Raw genomic sequence first — 15,276 nt, 5'->3', positions numbered from 1 at the left:
ATCATCCACGCCCCGTCCCCGAGGTGAGCTCGGAGCTGGGCCAGGACATGAGCGTGTCTTTCCAAGCTCCCCCTGCATTTTGGGCACGTAACACTTCTGGCTCAGGCAAGGCCAACCACGCACCCACAGCCGTTGGTCTGCTTTTGATTTCTGGTTGGTGTCGGTAGTTCCCGTCTTTTCCTTAGGAGAGTCACCTCCTCCAGGCTGAGCTCCGCCGCAGGGGTTGAGGTGAGTAGGGTTTGTCAACCCTCTTTCTGAGGATTTAGCTCGAATCCCAGTGGAGCCCGCTGGAGTTCAATGCCATTAGCGCTCCTAGCCCAGTATTGGTTTGAAACCAATTTCAAGATTTGAAATCTTGAAAATACTGCCTGGGCAAGGGCTCACGAGCCCGTAAGACCTATCTTAGCGCCTGTCCATTTCCCAGGAAACATCTCATTGTATGGGGATACCGTGCCAATGAGCATAACTGCCTCTCATCTTCACAGCAGCTTGGTTTACAGGAGACATCATTTGGCTCCGACTGCCATGCTTCAGTGAATAATCATTTATATAATAATGTATCTCTGCATTTATTTTCAGCAGTGGCTATTACTAATGGTGTGCGGTGCTTAAGAAAAACCTACAGTGACTAAGAAATCCATTGCCCGTTGACAATAACATTTGGTGCTGGAAGTAGAGGCGAGCGAGTCTCTGCAAGCTTAGGAGCCCTGGCCCCACCTGCACACCGTGTGAGCCCTGTGTCTCAGGGAGGTACAGCAACTTTGCCAACAGCTGGAGGTCTCCATGCAGGCCACCCTGTCTGAAATTGGGGACATTTTTTTTCCAGTTAAAAAAACCACTAAATTTCTGTGGGGAAAAAAAAAATTGCTAAACGCAATATGATATTTTCGATCGGGTTTCCTCCCGTGGAGCTTTAGCGACTGGTGCTCGTGTGCATGTGCCGCGATCTCCGGGGCAGGGGGGACTGTCCGACTCCGCGGCCGCGAACGGGGGTGTCGTGGGCGTGGGTGTCGTCGTCCCCCACCCCGAGGAGCGGCCCCGCCGCGGCGGGCGGAGGTTGCGCGCACCCGGCGCACCTCCCGGAGAGGCACCTCCCGGAGAGGCACGGCCGCTTCGGCCGAGCCGCGGCGCGGGGAGCGCGGATCCTCCCGCCCCCCCGCCGCGGGCCGGGCCGCCCCCGCCGCGGGGACACCGGCCGCCGGCAGAGCGCGGAGCCCGGCTCGGCGGCGCGGCGCGGGGCGGGGCGGGGCGGGCGGGGAGAGGGAGGAGCCGGCGGCAGCGGCGGCCGGGTGGGAAGCGGCTCTCGGAGCGCCGCGCAGTGCGGAGCGGAGCGCTAGCGCCCGGGCGGCGGCGAGGGGTCCGGCCGGGAGCCCGCAGCCGGGCCGGGCGGAGCAGCGCGGAGCGGAGCGGAGCGGCCGCCCCCCCCGGGGATTACAGGCTTGCGAGGTTGTTTCGGCGGGGCCGGAGGAGCTGGGGCCGGGCCGCTGCCTCTCCCCGATGGAATTCACCTGAGCGCGGCCGCGGCGAGCCCTGGACGGCGGGAGGGACAGTGCCCCGGCGGGAGCCCGCTTTGTCTCGGGAGAGGACGGGCATGACTTTTTAAAAAAAAAAAAAAAAAAAAAAATCACCCCCCCCCCCCCCAAAAAAAATAAAACGGAAGAAAAAAAACTAAAAAGCCGCCCGAAGGAAGGGACGCGCTGCCGGCCGCAGCTGCGCCCCGCCGGCGCTGGACCCCGCGGAGGGAGGTGCGTTGGCAGGAGGGGGCTGCGCCGCCCCGGGACCCGGAGTTGCCGCCGCGGAGCCGCTGCCCCTGGCTCGCCGCTGCCGCCGCACATGGTTTTCTTTGTCCTGCTGCTGCTTTATTAGCTTTCCGCGGCCGCCGCTCTCCCCACGCCCGCTCGCACACACGCACACCCCTCTCTTTCTCTCTCCTCCTAGGGAACCATCTTGCGGGGAGAGGGGAGGGGGGGGGGGGGTCGGCTGCCCGGAAAGGATGTCCGCCGGGCGGCCTGCGCGCCCGGCCCTCGGAGTTGTCCCCCGAAGGATTAGTTGGGGTTTGGCTGCGGGACTTTGAGAGCCGCACTGGATCGGAGTTTCCTGGCGCTGCCGCCGCCGCCGCGCACACGCACGCCCCTCCCGCACCGCCATGAGCCCCGGGCTGGCAGCCGCGCTTAACCCCTTGCGAGCAGGTAAAGCCGCTTCGCCCCCGCGGGGCTGGGCAGCGGGGGGGGGGGGGGGGGGGTTGGGCGCGGGGTCCGGCTCGGCTCGGGGCCCCCCCGGCGGCGGAGGGCAGCGGTCGCCCCCGCCGGGCCCCGCGGGGTGAAGTCGGGCCGCTGAGCCCGGGCACGCCGGGCCGGGCCGGGCGAGAGGGGCGGCGGGGTCCCGCGCTGTCTCCGCGGGGCGCGGGCAGGTGCGCGGCGGCCGGGGCCGGTGGCGGTGCAAGTGCTGCGGCGGGGGCCGTGCCAGGAATGAGTCAAGCCGCGCTGTCTGGACAGGAAATATTTTAGTCGTATATCCACTTGAATGACAGTACATTCCTTGATGAGGGAAAAATACTCTTTAGGTCTTTTTTTTTCTTTTTGTTTTAATTTTTTTTAGCCTAGGGATTGCCGACTTCTTTCATTTCATGTTGAAAAGGATTAAGCTGTGCTTGGTTACAAGGGGATTTACAAGGGAAAACGGCCAAAGTGCAAGGAAGGGAACTGTTTGTAATCAGCTCCAGCTCTGTTTTTCGCCCTGTCTGTACTGGAGCTGGGGGGGCGACTTCTTCAACCGAGAGGGCTGTTAGGACATAAAGCACCCTGGATAGTCAGCGTGCGCTGGATCTGTGTGGTTTCCGAAAACGTAACATTGCCAGTAGATAGTGCCTTTCCATCAGCTCCTCAAGTAAGACATGGAAATGATCAGGATGAAGGGGAATGAAGAGAGACTTTTACTTGTCTCCTGTAAAAGGGATAGCCAGGCTCCTCTCCATGGCTTAAACGTCCAGGTTTGACCACATTGCCTTAAAGCACCCATCACGGAAATAAAGGCACTTTGTTGTCTGCACAGATTCCTGTCAATACAGAGGAGATTTTAGGTCAGCGCTGTAAAGGCATCGTATTTTATCCTTCTCCATTAGTGCCGAGTTGTTGGGGTTTTTTCAAATTAATTTGGCTTTTTGTTCCTTTGGTGGTGTTGCATGATGTGAGTACCTAACTACGAAAAAATTAGTAGTTGCATGGAAATTGATACAGTATCTGACCTGCTGGCAGAGATTGTATTCACTACTGTATCTCTGGTACGTTACCCTAATTGCTGTTTTGTATTTAAACCCAAATTTTAAAGTAACGAAACGGGCAGTCGAAGTTCCATCTCACTATTCAAGCCAGCGAAAGGGGTTTGGGTTATTTTTATGGTAACCCAGGCAATGGGTTTTTTTCAAGTTGCTCTTCCATTCAGTAGCATGTGGTCAGTAATGCAAAATGCGATTCACTCTTGGAAAAGCTTTGTCTTTGTAAAATTATTCCTTTTTTAGATGCATATTGTGCTGATAATCATCTCCCAGTTTGCTCACGAGCGATTCTCAGGCAGGATGTATTGTGCACCACAGTTATGTCCGAGAAGTGCCACTTCCAGATTTCACAACAGTGTTTCCGACTGGTTTATACGATAGCACAGAAAAATATTTCACCTGAAAAACCATAGCTTAAAAACAATCTGTTGGTTTATGCTTGGTGTTAGAGCAAACTTCTTAAAAAAAAAAAAAATTTTTTTTCCTCTTTTCTAGTGTTTGGAAAAATCAAGTGGATAGGAAACTTACAGCTTCCCTATGCTGTTTTGTTTTGAAACAGTAAAATAAAGTAATAGCTGAAACTGTAAGAAGTTTGTTTGTTTTTTAATACTGGATTTTCTTTCTAAAAAGAAACAATGGTTCAGAGAGTTTTGACTTTTGAGAGAAGCTGCATTTAAAAAGACAACACCAGGTGAAATTCACTAGAAAAGCTTATTATTTTTAATCAGAGGGCAGGCTGATGGCAAGGTTAGGAAAGCATTGAGCATCTCTTAATTTGTTGGACTAATATTGGACTGCTCTTTAAACCACATGGCCTTCTTGATCTCTTCAATTTGTGCATTATTCACATATTTTCATTAATTTAGAGAAAGTCATCACTGAATAATAAATCCATCATTGGGTAATAAATCCAGTGTTTACAAGGTATTTAATCGAGAAGAAATACACCAGCTCAGCTTTTAAATAAGACAGCAGTAATCTAGTAAAATCTGTCTATAAGTCTGAAAAAGAATAAAGCTATTTTTAGTAATTAATCATAGAAATCTTGTATAAGTTGAGGGTAAAGAAATTATTTCAGTGTATTACTACACAATGTTATGCAGTCTGAACCATATCTACTTATTTATTGATAATTTCATGCCCAAGTTTTTAGTGCAGTCAAGATATCTAATATATGTTGCTTGTCTGATGTTTTTTATCCAGGTTTGAACTGAGAAATTCCTTCCCCTTAACAAAAAAAGACGCAGCCTGCTTTCCAAATAGACAGTGTTTTTAATTATTTTTCCTGAATCCAGTGAGAAAACAGTTTCTAGAAGACTAAAATCTTTCTCAAGTGTTGCATTTTATCCCTGTTTGCAATATTTCATTACTGAGCACATTTCTTCCGATGTATTTTCAAAAAGCAGACTATCTCTCAGCGGGGTTGGATCCAAGATACAGTTCGAAATTGAGCTGCTGTCTGCATCTTGTGAACGTGTAGGTGGTAGAAGTTTAAGCTTTTGGTGTATGTATGTGTGTGTGTATTATGTACATGCGTGTGTGCAAACACAGTGGTACACAGATGCATAAACTTAATGCTTTCTGCTTTTGGGCTCAGGATCTTTGCAAAATTAACATTTGCAGTGTTACTTTCCCCTGTCTGGTTTCTTGCCATTCTAGTTTCTGAAAGGGGGAGCTCAACGTTTTTGTCTGAAACTTAAGTAAGGCTTTTTATTAATAGGTAGAAAGATTAACTGGCATGCTTGCATACAAAGAGCAGTAGTAGATGAGGTACTAACACAATGTTGGGAGGAAAATCCTCCCACGGCTAAAGGTGGCTTGATGGAAAAATAAAATGGATTATTAGTTTATACAGAGTGTGGTGTCAAGAATCAGTTATTCTGACGAAGGCAAATCTTACATGGAAACACATACTAATACTAAATACATACTCTTTATTTTTCAAAGAGTTTGTAACAGCAATTTATAAAATTACTAACCCAAGTTATCAGCACTGCTTTAAAGATGGTAAAAACCAAATGGTTGACACAGGAGGGGTCTCCAAAAATACTTTCAAAATTAATTAAGAAATCCGCAGTTTTGCAAATGCCCGAAACTGGGCTGTCTGATTCAAAGTCATGACTCTTTCCCATTGCAAGATCAATCTCAGAATGTATTGGATAATTACAGTACAAAAATACAGTTTCTGTGCAGCTAATATGTTGAATAAAAAAAAAAAATTCTTTCTTTAATAAAGAGAATCTTTCCAAAGAAATACCTGCACTGCAGGGCGGCGAAGTACAGCCAAACAGCACCACCTCATGGACGCTGTCTGCGGAGGCTGCAGCTTCCATTAGCTCGCTTGGTTTTGTCACCTGATTTGTTTCTCTGAAATATACATACATATGTGTGTGTATAAATATACCGCCATGCCTTTTGAAATCTATCACTTTTAGAAAATGTAACATTTTTTTTTTATTGGTCTTTCAGGCATCTGATGCCAGCTCTGAAAAACTGTTCAACGCTGTTACAAATAAAGGTAAGACTGCAGTTCGCATCACAAACATATTTTTTTTCCCCACACATTTCTTTTCATGGCAATTTCAATGGGAGATGAAATGTAACTTGTCTTGCAGAAATGTCGCAATCAGCTTGTTAGTGCTTTTTATGTTTCTCTTGGTTTCAGACTTCTTCTGTATGCTTGGTAATTGCTTTGCTTAATATAAAATATAGGCTTTAAATAATGTATTGCCTGCCAGGTCAGAATTAATTTAAATAACAATATTAGGGAATAGTTTATTTTACAAATGGCTTTAATTTAAGCTCATTTAAATAACTGTAAGAGTTTTCAAAATGTTTTAACTTGATTGTTACTCATCAGCTACATGATAGACGTGGAGTTATGAATAGCCAATTTGCACTGCTGACAGTAATAACCAGCCAACGTTTAGTATTCACAGGATAATAGTCATAAACCATGGCTTACTGTGCTGTGTGCTTTCTGTAGAGTTAATAAATGATATAGAGGGCCACATTTAAATATTCAGTATCCCATTAATTTCTTCCAAACAGCAGTCCAAAGAGAGAGTGGCTAATGATATAACAGTACATTAAGGGAAAACTTACCCTAAATCAGTGCCAGTGAGCTTCTGTGCTCAGCTTGTCCTGAAGCAGCATTATTAGACTGTTGGCTTTGGGGATTTTTTATTTTTAATTCTTATTTTTGGTTTGGTTTGTGTTTTTGTGAGGAGGGTCGAGGGAGCAGCTCCAGGCACGAGTTGCGCCAACAAGTATAATTCAAAGCCTTTAAAATGCATCTGTTTTTCACCCTACTGTCCTATTTCTTAGTGGCAGAGCATGGTAGCTGCTTAGTAAAAGGGCGTGCTTGTAGCTGTAAACTCACAGTATTTTAACTTACTGGTTTTTTGGAATGTTTGAGTTAGTTTGCATTGGAAGAGACAGATTTGATTAGTTTGAAATTTAGGTCTTTTTTGTTGACCAGGTGTGGATTTGCTCAGTATTTGCCCTGTGTGCTTCTCACTGGGTTTGGCTTTGTTATTCCAGTGGGTTGTTCTGGTGTTTTTCTGTGTCTTTTAATTCCACAAAGCTGTAGTGGTTTAAGTGGGGACAGTACGTGACCCTGTTATGTTTGGGATTCCCACGCTGATACACCATTGCTTCTGAAGTCTTTTGCTGCATATTGAATTACACCTATATTTAATTGCGTTACAGATCCATATTTCTGTTTTTCATGTATTAGCATCCTGTGGAAGTACAGTCTGGATTATTTCTGTGGTCTAACCAGATTATCTCACTTGGCAAGCTTATCTATCCTTTCTGATTAATTGCATTTACAGCTTCCCCCTCGGCCCCTCCATAGGCGGAGAATAGGTGGCACAGACAAGTAGAAAGGAAGAGTTGTGTTTGGAGTGACCCAAGGCCCCCAAACTACATGTGACTGCATCTTTATTTTGCTAATTCGCTCTAAAAAGCTTTGGCATTTGAGCAGCCCTTTCTTGGGGCTGGGCCAGGGCAGAGGAGAAGCCCAGGCTGTCAATTCACATTCCTGGTGGAGGCCTGTAACCAGGGTGAGGGTGAGGGGCCCTCCTCCCCCTGGGAGGTGATTGATGAAGAGTAGGCCCCTCTTCCTCTTCCTTTCGTTTTTTTTTGTTTTGTTTTGTTTTTGAATCGAACACATTTCCCACATTCTTATTTTTGTTTACTTATGGAGCTTGATTCGTGGCATCTATTTGGTTGTGAATACCCCTGCTTGACAGGGAGCCTTTTCTTCCGAGGTACTTTTCTTTGGTGATTTAGTTCCCTTGAAAGGATTAGGGTTTCTTTGTGTAGCCTAAAATCAACATGGGCTTTTCAAAGCTTTGCTTGGGAAACCATACACAAATAAGCTTTTTAGTTGATGGTAGATTATTCCTTTGCCCCTTATTTCCATCAAAATGGCGTCTTTCTTTTCTCCTCCTGAGTTTCCCCTTAAAGCCATATGCTAATTCCTGTTGGTAACATGAATGACAAGGGAAGAATCAATGCAAATCCAGGTGCGGCCAAACTAGGCTGACTGGTATTTTCTTCCCCCCCCCCCCCCCCCCCCCCTTTTTTTTTTTTTCCACTGGGAGAAAAAGATTAAGGAGAAAGAGGGCAGAAAAAGCATAGGGGACAGTTTTGTTAAAGGGATTAGCATTCAAACTGCTAAATATCAGGAAAAGAGCCTCAAAAAAGATCCCCTGTTTGGAGATAATGTCAGTAATTGCTTGCAGCCAGGTGCAGAGGCTCTCCCTGTGGCCAGTGGTGGTTGGGAGGCTGTTGCCTTCTCTAAGTGTCTGCCCTGGGGACGGCTGACGACTGCCCGACGCTGTCAGTTTGATATATTCCAAGTTCAAGTTCTCTCTCTCTGCAATTCAGTCTGTTTGCTTCCAAGCCAGTTCTTCCCCCCTGTGTTGTCCACGGCTGCTTTTGCCAAAAGCAATAAAAGTCGCTCGTAAGAAAGGTCAGATTTGCATTGGGTAAATCACGATGAAACCTTCAAAGCTCCTGGCTGATGGACCAGGCTGGGAAGGCTCGGCCGACTGACAAGTGTACATCCCTCCGTGTGTGCAGCCATTCCTCTCAGATGTCCTGCAGCTACCTGTGTCTCACACGTACTTTTTTTTTCTTGCCACTTTTATTTTGCAGAATTATTTATAGTTGAGGTAGCAGAAATCACAGAAGTCATGTATCTACAAAGCAGGTAGAAATCCTGAAGCGTTCTGGGTCTTGTATATACATTTTGTCCCCTTTCTGTCATTTAGTTGTGGACTTCTAAGCTGACAATGAGGTCAAGTTTAAGGTGTGATGAATTAGTATGGATGCGTAATGTGGAACAGTCCCTTCCTCAGAAATACTAATAATTAAAGAATCTAGAGCAAAGTGAAATCCCCCCAAAACCGCCCTTGAAGAGGTGGTAAAACCCCTTGAGGAGAAGTCTCTCAACTTCCATTTAGGAGTTAGCTGCCCTTAGAGCTGAATGGGAAGATGCATCCCTAAATCTAGAAGGGTCCTGTGAGTTTTGGGGGGCGGCACATGGATGTTGAGACCCCTCAGGGCTGGGATACATGTCATGGCCGAGCGATGCCATGTTGGAGAGGGCTGTGGGGCTCCCATATCGGGTCTGTGCGGCCACCGCTCCCAGAGGTCCCCAGCCCTCTGCCGTATCTGCAGCAGGGCTGGGAACTTGGGAGGGATGGGGCTTGGTCCCCAGGGCAGGCATCGCTGTAGGTGCCACTGAAATGAGTTGTCCCTGGCCATGAATCGGAGCCCTGTGCTCCATCACTTGGGCAGGAACACTTTACCTTGTAATGCTTAAAATTATCTAGGGAAATGATTCCCATGGAAATCCAGGTGGCTGTGTTGGGAGGTAAGCACCCAAGGGTCTGGGCCCTTAGTAATGCTTGAAAATGGAGCTGTTGTCCATCTCATTTATTCAGATGTTAAGGGGGGATGGAAGAGGAGTGCATCGCCCGCCTGCAGCTCCCGGTCTGTCACTTCCCTCCCTGCAGGCTGGGCCTTCCAGTTTGGGATTGCTGCTTATAGTCTTTATGTCTTTGAACGAACATAATTTTTCCTTACCCTCTGAGACTGTCAACCTTAACACCATCAATCCTGGCCAAAGTACAGGTTTTGTTCATGAATTTTTGTAACATGACCTTCCAGCATAATTAAATTCCATTATCTCTTAATAATTTAAATAGACACATCTGAAGCTGTAGAGCAGGCAGCTCCTCCTACTACTGTGTATTTCATTTATGTTAACTCCCTCCTACGTACCCTTGGAAAACAGCTTTTCCTGGAGGGAGAAATGAGTCCCAAAGTGATGAAGTTTTCATTTGTGCTGTATATTGAAGTTTGCCTTTGATCAGAAACACAATTGGGCTGTTACAGCTTTTTATGTTCAAATTGTTTACAGGATGTTCATGTAAACTTTATGAATCCTTCTGCTTCATGGCACCACCAGCTGTCAGGGAAATATTTATACTCTCAGCTGGAGGTAGATCAAGGCATCTGGGTTACTACTCTTCACTGGTGGCTGAAATACCGGTCAGATCAAGCCCTGGCTTCTTAGGTGGTTCTACAGCAATATCCTTCCCTAGAAAAACAGGCATATTGTTGTTTCTCCCCTCATCTGTCTGTGGTGAATTATTTCTTGAGGATCCTCAACAACATCTGTTTCTGTAAACAAGTAGGGAGCTAAAGTTGGCAAATACTTCTCTGCTGATCCCATTCACAGAAGATTCTTGGCTGTGGAGAAGTGCTCTCGCTCTCTCCAAGTAAACCATCCCCACAGCATCTCATGTTGACTGTAAGTAGATCCACTATTACATAGATAGCACGTATGCAATATTAACGTGGTCAGTATGCCGGAGAACTGACTGCTGCTGCCTCCCTCCTTTCCAAGGGTCTGTTGGAATCTATATAACATCCTGACTCACTGGGTGTATGTCCTCAATGTTGCTTTTGATTTTCTGGGGGGCTGCTGTCTTCATGCTACCTCTTCTACTCACTGAAATGCTTCTGCCTAGCTTGCTCTTAGGGCTCCGGAGCAATACCAGTGCTGTAGGAAACCCACCCGTCAGCGAGCAAACCTCAGGGACTGCTGAATCATACGAGCAGTTCTGCGGATTTCTTTTTTTGTGGTTGTTACGATGGCTCACCCTCGTGAAGTGATACCCTGATGATGGTGTCTCATTGCCTTTCTGGTGGAGAGTTCCCTGGTGGCTTTGGATCACTTGGTTTGCCTGTGTTTTGTGGGTTTCAAATGGCTTTTCAATATTTTCCATGTGAAAGTTCAGTGTCTCATTAGTGAGGGACTGAGCACTGGAAAAAGCCTCTGGTTTTGAGGACCCCAGGTTTCCTGTACCTGTGAGTTAGATTAGAAGAACTGGTGCATCACTTCACTCTTAACTTCCAAGGCAGGCAGACAAAAAAGTTGATACATGTCTCAAGATGGTCCTTTGTTCTGGTACACAGAAGAGCAAGGCAGTTATTTCTGTGCCGTTAAGGCTTTATCTGAGCAAGGAATTTGTTCCGTAACATCTCCTTATGGCTGCATTTCCTGAGCACAGACCAATCCTCCATCCACACACTTTCCATGCCCCCTCCTTCTTTACATGCTGATGGTTTTTTGGCTGGGACACGGCAGTCAGGCAGGCTTGCCAGTGCTGGGAGACACCATAGCTGTTCTGTAGCTGCAGGAAAAGGTCGCTGAATAATGTGTTGTACCCAGTGTGCCCAGACGGACAGGTAAAAGTCAAAGGTAGCTTCTTCCAAAACCTTTCAGAGTCTTAAATCCTAAAACTTACAATCTTGCAAAACGGGAGTCTTCCAAGGCTTCACTGATAATTTTTAAGTTAGTAATTCAAAACAAAACCATAAACCAGCTGGCATGGTACAAGCACCTGTAAGCACTAGCTGTTCTTGACCAAAACAGCAGAGGGAGATGGTTGAAAGTGTTGTTCTGGGCATCCTTGCCTATTTGGACTGGTATCAAGTACCCTTTGGTGTCAGTTGGTGACTGTATTCCCCTAAGAGTTTACTCAAGGCTGTTGATTTTGGCAAAGTCAAACTCTTCCAGTCTCAGTGAGCAAAATGGCAATATTTACTAACATATAATTGTATCTATTCTAGATAGAGCACTTGTCTTATAGATTAACCTATATTTGATTTTCTCAAGAAAGACTTATCAGCATTGGGCTGTAAAATAACAAATTGTGATAATCGGTTCAAAATACAGTGGAAGAATTATTGGAATGGGAGTATTTTGACGACAAAGATCCTGACTTGACATACCTGCAGTTAGTGGAGTCCAAGCTGGAGTCTGGCGTGAGATTTCATAAATGGAGCATCCTGCAGACCTCCCATATCTGGCCTGCTGTTAGTCTCTCCCTTGTAATAAAGTGTTGTTTTCTCTGAAAGTGTATGTTTATTTAACTAGGTCTCTTTTTGCTTCACAATCTGGATTCCATTCAGTCAGTTACCACTCCAATTAACTAACAATTATTTAACATTAACAGTAATTACAGACGCCAGTTAAGCACCTACAGATGTCAACTGTTAGCTTTGTACCTAATCACTCAATGAAATGGAGAAAGTTCAACAAACATCAATTAGCCAAGCAATTAGTATGAGGTAGGAAAGAGCATGTTATCGTGTGTGAGCTGATTCAATTTATTTTATTTTGTCAGTAAAACACACACACAGACAAGCAGCAATAAGTTGCTGAGATTAGATAAAGCTGTATTGTTTTGCTGTTTATACAAGATTTTTCCCCTCCTCTTCTTTCCGTTACATAACTTAAATGTGCTTTGCCAGGCATTTGTTATCTTATCAAATACATTTCATTTCAATTGGAAAAGCACAGCAATGTCATTTTCAGCAGAGAGGCAAAGACCTTTTACATCAAGTTTACGGTAGCAAGCATGAGCTTTATCCCAGGAGAACTGTCACCTTAGCAAAGCTACTCCTGCGAGGAGGTTTAACCCAGGAGTAGGTTTAACCCGCAAGTTAAACGAAGGACCATGTAAACGCCAGTGTGCTTACGCAATGGATACATGGTTCTAGATAACACCAAACAGCGTGAATTGGTTCCTTCATTTGGTTATCCCTGTATTTAATGTTGATACTGGGTTGACTTGGGCTCCACAACACCTTGCTTAGGTTGTAAGGGGACAAAAGGGCTTCCTCAAAGAGTGCGTCAACATGGCCTGAGCTGTCCCAGCTCAAGGGTGGGACCAACCTGCGCAGGGTGTTTCCATTGCACGCTGCTGGCTGAAGAGAACTATGTATTTGCAGCTGTCGTGAGGAGCTACGGTGCCTCCAGCAGCACCATGTAACTATATATTGTGTGCTTGTGTGGCTCAAAAAAAAAAAAAGGGTAGGAATGGGCCATAAATTAACTTTACCTTCAGAAAGAAATGGTTGATTTCTAGCTACCATCCAAGATGTATTGCAAGTCTCTCTTTTAAGATCTTTTGAAGACTGTAGACCTGTGCATAAAGTGCTCGGTATGCAGTGTACAGCGTACGCAGGGTGCCCGGGCTTCCCAAGTACCCAGCTGTGCCACTAACCCACCAGTTCACCTCCGTAGTCCCTTTTTCTATAGGATCTAATGTCTTCTCACTTGGCACAATTTAACACCCATTGCTTAGGCCGTGTTACATCCAGCTGCTGTTAATTTTTTAAAAAAATGCACTCCAAAGTATCTCACATCTTACAGTGATCAGTCTTGACACTCTGGATGTCAGTAGGAGTTTCACAGGGACATATATATGAATTGTGCTTTTCTTCTGTTTTTATAAAGTCTTTATAGCTGCTTAAAAAACAAAGTGAACAGGCTTTTTTCTTCCAGTTCTCAACTGTCCCCCAAACAAGAATGCTTTTTGCCTTCATCACCGTGCTGACATATTTTAAATGTTTCTCCACGTAAAATGATCCCACAAAGTAAGATATTATTTTATCGTGCAGGCTGCCCACAAAAGTCCATGAAGTTATTTGAATTAGTCATTGTTTTCCAAAGTGCGGGAATAGGAGTGGAGAACCACAGGCAGATCTTGCCGTTTCCAACGTCTCAGCTTTTTTTTTTTTTTTTCCCTAGAAAAATACAGAGTTGGAACATGTGAAGAAGCCTTTCAGTGTGTGACTTGAGTGCAGTAATATTTGTCTGAGTAGGCAGAAAAACTGAAATCGAGCTTCCAAGTGAGAGCTACCATGTTCGTTCCCATGGCAAAGATGACATTGTGAAGGATGATACTTTAAACCGGAGAATTTTGAACTTTCTTGTGGCTCAGCACAGATTATCCAAAAGAAAAGGCAGGGCCTCATCACCAAGCGACACCACGGAGAGAGTTCTAAGAGGACAGTTTTAGTCTCAGGGAGCAGAATAAACAGACTCTAATTTGTCCTCGTTTAGGCTTCAGTTCAGTAATGTGCTGCATTGCTTGACTGACTTTAAACACTTGTTAACACCAAGCATTTACGTAAGTGCTGTGCTGGATGAGGGCCACAGGAGTAAATCCTGCGACACCCTTGAGACTTTCAGCCAGCCAGGCATCACTTTTATTCCCTTTTTTTTTCCTGTCCCTTGTGCACCTCTGTGACTGAGGGGGGCTTGAGCCCCGTTTGCCAGTCCCTGTCCCCAGCAGGTCCCGCTCTCTTCCTCCACCTTGCTGCTGCCCTGGCTATGGTTGGACTCTGAGAGCTGAGTGATTTCTCACCAGAAATCCAAACGCAGCAAGAAAAGGGGGATGATTTTGCAGCTGAGTTGCCCGAGTGAGAGGTCCGGGGCAGGAGAGGGGGCAGAGGGGCGCAGGCAGGGCATGGGCAAGGGCAGAGGGGCTGCCCCCACCTTTGGCACTGGCAGGATCAGCCCGGCCACAGCACGGCTTCACCCCGCGATCACAACTTGGCCTGGTAGCGTTCAGTGCGTGCAATTATTTAGTGTAACATAAACTATTTTCCAAGCTAGATGTGACTAGTACGGCTGCCAGGAGCACGCTGAGAAATGCTTCAAGTAGCGAGTGAGTGTGTGACTGAAAGGGATGTTGTGCAGCATTCGGCAAGCTGTTTAAAAAAGCCAATGTAAATGTATACTTAAAAAGTGGCAAACAGAAGAGCAGATAAACTGATTTAAGTACCTTTTAAAGCAGTTAATGGCTTTGACTTACGTATGCTAGGAGGGTAAGGCAGGAGCTGTGGGGGGGCTTTCTTTTATACTTATCCAAAAAATACTGTTCTAAAAAAATCTTTTTATTTTTGAGCTGAAGACCTAGTCTCACAGAATGACGTTCAAAGCAGTGCCAGGGAAGAATTTCCAAGTCCAAGAGCGCAAGACTCAAAGCCCACCGGACTGCTAGAGCCTGTGTTTGCTGCAGCGGAATTTCCCCTGGCACTGAAACCCTGGCTTCAGGCATGCTCACAGCTTGCCCTGACCTCACCAGGGCACCTGCCTTATTCCTATCTCCTGTTTACAGTCAGAGGAGCTCCCCAAATCCCACGTTACTCCCCTCACCTATGGCTATCTAAAAGTCAAGCACAGTCTTTGGAGCATGGGCCAAGCCGCTGTCTTCCTCAGCCCTCTATGGGAACCTTATCACAGGGTTAATGTCATGCTCTGTGGTTCCTTTATGGGTTTTCACAAAATGTTGTGGGGTCAAGAGGCAAGGTGGATCTGGAGGACTTGGGCTGTCTGGGTCAGCCCTCGGCCCATGGCAAGGGAGGCAGGGAAGAACCTGCGGCTTTGTTGCTGTGCGTGTTTTATGGGATGATGAGAGGAGTGGGGAGAGGGTTGAGGTGTAGCGCTGTGGAGCTCCCACAGCAATTTCGTATCATTTCCAAATATTTCAAGTTAGTGGGCACTTTTGAAAATTGGAGGCAAAGGAATTTGAGTGGCTTGTAATAGAAAACAGCTGCTGCAGAGCAAGCTGTGTCCTAAGAAAAAACGGCTTCGTGAAAATAGGTCTGCCGAGTAATAAAGCCAC

At 46.1% G+C, this 15,276-nt stretch overlaps 1 protein-coding gene across 6 annotated transcripts in view; it reads left to right on the top strand.

Annotated features, from left to right (window-relative positions):
• Nucleotides 1-15,276, top strand: part of AUTS2 (activator of transcription and developmental regulator AUTS2) — an 806,450-nt gene that overhangs the window by 726,573 nt on the left and 64,601 nt on the right. For all 6 annotated transcript variants that reach the window (XM_030027825.2, XM_030027824.2, XM_030027827.2 and 3 more), the window contains one exon: nucleotides 5,744-5,792. In XM_030027825.2, coding sequence (XP_029883685.1) covers nucleotides 5,744-5,792 — 49 coding nt within the window. The remainder of the gene's footprint in view (nucleotides 1-5,743; nucleotides 5,793-15,276) is intronic.

This window comes from Aquila chrysaetos, chromosome 10 (genome assembly GCF_900496995.4).
Source record: "Aquila chrysaetos chrysaetos chromosome 10, bAquChr1.4, whole genome shotgun sequence".
In the NCBI taxonomy this organism is placed as follows: Eukaryota; Metazoa; Chordata; class Aves; order Accipitriformes; family Accipitridae; genus Aquila; species Aquila chrysaetos.
The sequence above is the reverse complement of the archived record's forward strand: the minus strand, read 5'-3'. Positions and strand labels throughout refer to the sequence as shown.